Source organism: Pezoporus flaviventris, unplaced genomic scaffold (assembly GCF_033815535.1).
Source record: "Pezoporus flaviventris isolate CSIRO_AGI_PZ_B2104156 unplaced genomic scaffold, CSIRO_AGI_Pfla_v1 ptg000036l, whole genome shotgun sequence".
In the NCBI taxonomy this organism is placed as follows: domain Eukaryota; kingdom Metazoa; phylum Chordata; class Aves; order Psittaciformes; family Psittacidae; genus Pezoporus; species Pezoporus flaviventris.
The window spans coordinates 27,103,075-27,109,074 of NW_026892584.1; the positions used below are offsets into that span (position 1 = coordinate 27,103,075).

Here is a 6,000-nt window from a genome sequence, read left to right on the forward strand (position 1 = left end):
AAGAATTCTGAATAACTGAGTTCATTATTCAGACTATTTCCTCATGAGAGGAAGAATGCAGCCATGCATTCTTTATATTTACATGCATTTCTCTACAGCAGCATGCAATAACAAGCTACCCAACCTCAGTTCTGGCTGCCATCTACCTTCCAGGCTGGCATCCCATGGTAGGAAAGTTCCCCATTCCGGATGAACTTGTAGAGTGGAGAATCAGGTACAGAGTTCAGGTCTCCACACAAGATGACAGGATAGTAGCTTCCTTCAGTAGTTTTTGCAATCTTGTCAATCTCTGCTAGGAGCAAGGCCATTTGGGCCAGTTTGATATCTCCCCGCCGGGGATTGAACAACACATGAGTGTTAGCCACACACAAAGGACTGACTGCCTTCAGATCTAGGCCCTCTGGGAGCAGAGGCTGCAGCAGCAACACCAAGCCCACATTATCCCGATTGAGGACACCCAGGCCAGGCCGGAAGTATTCTACGGGGCTGAAGCTGATCAGCTGGAACCTGCTGTGCTTATAGCACACTGCACAGCCATCTGTCTTCTTCCCAGTTCTCCGCTTATAAAAGCATGTGAAGCCTGAAAAGAAACCATCACCTGTTAAAAAGTTTATCCAGTCACTACCTCAAGCTCCCCCCATTAGCTAGGGAGTTCAGCAAATGTGCGTAGCAGAAGAGATTCCTACTGCATTTGGGTTCAGCATTACACCCAATTCTATCCCAGTAATCAGAGTTTATCATTGAGGATATCGCCTCTTTCCTTGTCCTTCTGGAAGTCTGTCAGCTTTGTTACTCTGTCAACTCTGAGAAAGACCAATTACAAAAGAAAGGGTAAAGGTCTAGGCAGACAGCTCAGTAAAGCCAGAATACCCGACAAATAGAAAGAGCTCTCTCAAGACCAAGTGCTTTGAAGACATTAGGCAGGAAGCACTCCTTGGCCAGTTCCATGAGCTGGAGGTACAGACACACAAAAGCAGGACATACCCATCCTCTTGAATGTTGGTTCTAGCTGCTCCCAGTAATGGTTCTCTTGTACTTCCTGGAGACACAGAACCTAGAAGGAAGGCAGAGACCTCACTCACTCCACCAGTATTTGCTAGTTACCTTGTTCTGGGGAAGGAAGAAAGCGGAAAAGTGCACTCACATACCAACCCTACAACCAGAAAGGTGATCGCTGCAACTCTGTCCTGTACTTTCCAGATAGAGAACAATAATTTTCTGGGTCATTAGCTTATCATTCAGTTTTCCAGTGACGAGGCAGAAGATCTTCATTATACAAAGAGGACTCAAGGAACAGAGAAAGACATGAAGTCCCTTCTATGCAGGCTTCCCCTCTTGTGCTGCCTTATAAACCTGGTCCTTTCCTCCTGCAACACACATTATCTCTTCCTCTACTTCTGCTTTTTAAAGAAGTTAGGCCCTAATATCAAGTACAACTAGCTTCTACAGTAACACAATCAAAGCAGAATAAACATTAAAAAAAAATGGATGCACAAGGCCTCTCAAAGAGTCTCAGAGGAATGGAGTAATCAGTGTTCAGTTATCAAGCAGGCTGTATTTTCCAAGGACTTTCACCCCATTCTTTTAATTTTTTAATGCTGTTAGACCACACAAGGAATTCAAAATCTGGTGACACTGATGTAGAAAAGGCTCAGTCATACTCACATCAGGATCCCAGTGCTGGATTTCCTGCAAAAGGTTTGGAAGGCGGTAGTTCCAGTTCAGGATGTCTGGATGACAGTGTTGATAGAGATCAAGGCTCTGCTCCACCAGGTCCTGGGCAAGGATGTTGTAAGACATAACTCGAAATTCAAAGAGAGGAGTGTTTTTTGAGACCTGCTCTAGCTCACATGGCTTGATAGAAAGATCTTCCCAGTCTCTCCATAAAACCTCTGTATGCAAGAGACAAAAAGCCAAATTACAGCCATGCTGGGTACCCTACCGATACCTTTGTTACCCCAGGACCCAGAAAATAGCCATTCTTTTCCTCTAAACTAGGGTCCTCTAGCCTCTGTGCAAATCCTCACCCACTCTGTTTTTCAGGTGCTCTTTCAGGATGCCTTTGGATGGCTGTCAATGGGGGAAGCATAACAGAAGACCAGAGTCAAGCATACTGAAGCACTCAACCAGGTTTTGGGTGCTTTTTATATTACAAAACCAGCATTTTGGAACAGTTCCTAGAAAATTAACATATATTGATGTTCAGACCAGATGGTCTTACAGCACTGAGACTACTAGCTGTGACCAGCCCTCCCTCAGCAAAAACTCACTTTGCAGCTTTCACTAGCAGATCCTGTCAATTCTGCATGGACAGATACAATCAGTGTCTTACTGACAGCAAGCCCAGACACAATACCCTGACTGCATTCACTACAAACCTAAATCCCAACCCAAACATTAGATTCAGAGCTGTTACTACTGACCATGGTAGGGTACCTCTGTCGGGAGAGAAGAAAATTGTACCATATCCTGAATGGGCCAGGCGTGGGGCTCCGTTGGCACCGTCTCTTCATCACACACTAAACTCCAAGCCAGCACAGCTGGGTCTTCATTCTGCAGTTCTACACTGACAGCGGCACAGCCAGCTGTCTGGTGATCCCTCTGTGGCACCACAGCTGCTGAAGGGGCATTGCCTGTTACAGCCACTGTTTCCTCTGTTGGTAATACTGCCAGTTCAGTCACTGCATGGTCTTGTGGTTCCAAAGAGGCCAAGGCATGTAGCTCTGTGAGATGCTCACCAGCACACTGGGTGACTTCTGGAGCTGAATTCAGATCACTGAGGCTAGTCATCAATAGTTCTGAACCTTCTAACCAGTCACTAGTGAGCGTAACTGATACTTTTGCCACTGATGGAGCGCTCTCACTGGCTGCCAAATTCCCTGCTCCTTCTTCCAGCCACTGCTGAAGAAGGGCTTCTTGCTCTTCTGGGACCAACCTTCCTCTGCTCGCAGTAAAGACCTCTTCTATCTGGGTGGACGTGCTCTTCGCCAGAAGCACATTCTTTCGACAGGTAAAGAAAGCATCTGCCATTTGAAAACAAACAAAACCATCATAAGACAGATGGAAATCCTTTCTCACTCTTTTCTTTTTCCTATGCATTTGCAGTAACTCTGTACAATTCAGCCATTCAGTACAGTAACCCAAACAACTTCTCCGAAGAAAAATGGCTACTGTCTGAATAACTTGTGCCGCCTCCTCCTGAACCAGAATTGGACTGCATCTTGTTTGGCCACTAGTTATGTTAGTCAAAGTCACTGAAACTCTACAGGATGCCAATGGCTTTACCAATTCTATGGAATTATTAGGGTTCTGAAGCATCTCTCTTATGAGAGCGATTGCAGGAGCTGGACCTGCTCAGTCTAGAGAAGACTGAGAGGGGATCTCATAAATGCATATAAATATCTACAAGGCACGTGCCAGCAGGATAGTGCCAGACTCTTTTCAGTGGTGCCCAGCAACAGGATGAGGAGCAATGGCCATAAACTAAGATACGTAAAGTTTCACCTCAACATGAAGAACTTCTTTAGACTGAGGGTGCAGAGCACTGGAACAGGCTGCCCAGGAGGGTTGGTTGTGGAATCTACCCTTCTGGAGGAATTCAAAACCCACCTGGACATGCTCCTGTGTAACCTGCTCTAGGTGGCCCTGCCTTGGCAGGGGGGTTGAACTGGGCGATCTCCAGAGGTCCCTTCCAACCCCGGTGATTCTGGGATTCTGTGAATGCAGTTCTAACTTAGGCAGTGCCACAGATAGTCACCCAAGCTAAAAGGCCATGTGGAAACACTATCAGCTCTCAGCAACACATGCAAAGCACAGTCTGTAGAAGTTAGCTGACTGATAGGGTGCATGGGCCAAGAAGCCAAGCTCTTGTAGATCACCACTTGGAGCAAGTTTCTTTCCACAGATTGAGTAACAAAATTGCACTCAGCTAAGAACAAACATATCAGAAGAATGTGTTGTGGAACAAAAACTGTAATAAAGATATGAAAAATAAAGACACAGAGGACCCAGCAAGTGTGGTTAAAAGGCTTATTAGAAAGAATATATGCACTGAAGTAGCCCTGGTAAGAATTACAGATCACCCAATGACTGACATCTGTGGTAAAAAATTAAAGTAACTCCTGTTGTTAATGTAACATTTGAATGTACTAATATTGTGGGGTAAAGTAGAAGACGACAGGGACTCTCTTCACTTGCATATATACAACAGCTGACAGCATTAATGTTTTGCTACAAATTCTACACAGACACTACTTCTGATTTGCAATTTCTCTTGTCTACAAATTACATTTTCTCTACCGTATCCCTGTGACAAGTCAGTGAGCCAGAGCAGTGACATGCAGGTGTCAGCAACATCCATGTACGCTTTTATTCTCTCTTTCGTGCCAAGGCTTTCGGTGTCAGAAATGGAGCTTTAAGAATGAAACTCCTCCTATTTTGTAATTAAGTTCATGAACGTCCAAGCACCAAGGCAGTATTTTCACACATCATTAGCCAGTTACAAACGCCTGTGACTACAGGAGAGTAGATGAATTTGAGAGAAGTCAGCTGGCTGCTCACAATGATCAGCGTGCCACTGTCTGCTACAGGCCTGTGGACAGGTTCAAGCACAGTCACCAGAGCCTGGAAAGTACCAGCAGGACCTAGGAAGCTAAGTGAAATACTGATGCACACAAAGCAAGAGTCCATGCATGAGTCAACAGCAGGTCCTTGGGGAGTCACAGACCGCAGAGCAGATCAGCTCCGAGGATCAACCCAGACCTGCAGCGCAGGTCCGGCTCAGGAGGCCCAAGCCTCCCCGCAGACCGCAGTGTGCCACTGCAGCACAACAGCTGGCTGCTGCTCCAACACCCAGCCCCCCGCGCTGCCCGGGGCTGAGCTGCTTCAGGCACACACCTGCCCCCCCCTCCCGCTGCTCACGGCGAGGCCCTCGGGGAGCTGCGGGGCAGCAGGGACGCACCTGGCTCCCAGCCGCCGAGGCCCCTCCGGCCGCTCTGCCCTGAGGCCGGGTCTTGGGGAAACGAGGAGCGCCCGCACCCCGTCCCTCCGGGCCACCGCCGCCGGCTCCCCTGGGCCCAACCGCCGCCCGCCCGGTGCCGGGTTACCTCGGAGGGCCCGGAGGAGCCGCGCCGCCGGCAGCAGCACATAGCAGAGAACAGTGCCGATCATACCGCCCGGCTCGTCACGTCACAGCACTGCACTGCACTGCACGGAACGGCACGGCCTCCACCGCCCCAGGCACGGCCCCAGCGAGGCAACGCACGCACCGGCTCCGCCTCAGCAGCCACCTCACGGCGCGTCCGCGGCCTCGGCCTGAGCCTAGTAGCCGCGCAAGGCACTCACCGCGCCGTGCCGGCACCGCGCTGAGCCAGGCCGCCGCGGTACACCGCGCCGCAGGGGCTGAAGACCGACCCAGGCCTAGCCCACCTGCTAGGTCGCACCCGGCCGCCGGCCTCAGGGAGGCCGCGGCCAGTGGGTGGGGCAGCCCCGGCCGGGGTGGGGTGGGGCCGGGCCGGGCCAGGCCCGCTGTGAGCCCAGGGAGCCGCCGGGGCCGGGCCAGGAGCAGTGACCCTGGGTAGGATGACAGCGGCTTTCTAGCCCTGCCGCCCCGAAACTTCTGTTTTCAAACGAAAGTTTTCATCCCCAGATATCCAGAAATACAAACGGAAAGGAAAATTTCTGCTAGGTTTGGGTTTCGGTTTGGGGTTTTTATCCCTGGAAAGACATAGAGCAAATAAAATCCCATTTGCTCCAGATGAGTTAATAATTACAGCGGCTTTGCAAACACTGTTGGTGGTAGTCAATGGAGACAAACACCATTGGGGTGGGTGAAATGCTGGTGCAGGACTGTGCTCTCTTTTCAGTAGGCTGCTCGCAGGTGATTCAGAGAAAAAGGTCACCACAGCTCTGCAAAATGACTCCCTCTCAGCTGGCAGTGAGCACATCACGGCCTTTGCAAGTTGAGACCTGTCACATTTTGAAACCAGACAGTTTCATATG

At 49.7% G+C, this 6,000-nt stretch overlaps 1 protein-coding gene across 6 annotated transcripts in view; it reads right to left on the bottom strand.

Moving 5' to 3' along the window:
• ANGEL1 (angel homolog 1) overlaps nt 1-5,491 on the bottom strand; it is a 20,647-nt gene extending 15,156 nt beyond the window's left edge. For 3 of the 6 annotated variants that reach the window (XR_009745150.1, XM_061463634.1, XM_061463635.1), the window contains exons 1-5: nt 5,106-5,261; nt 2,424-3,023; nt 1,666-1,892; nt 985-1,054; nt 147-580 (exon numbers count right to left, since the gene is read on the bottom strand). Coding sequence is in view for 5 of the 6 variants with exons in the window: in XM_061463634.1 (XP_061319618.1) it covers nt 147-580; nt 985-1,054; nt 1,666-1,892; nt 2,424-3,023; nt 5,106-5,169 (1,395 nt within the window). In the remaining variant the exon portion in view is untranslated. The other 3 variants (XM_061463636.1, XM_061463637.1, XM_061463638.1) reach the window with 3 other exon arrangements.
• Nucleotides 5,492-6,000: the final 509 nt, after the last annotated feature.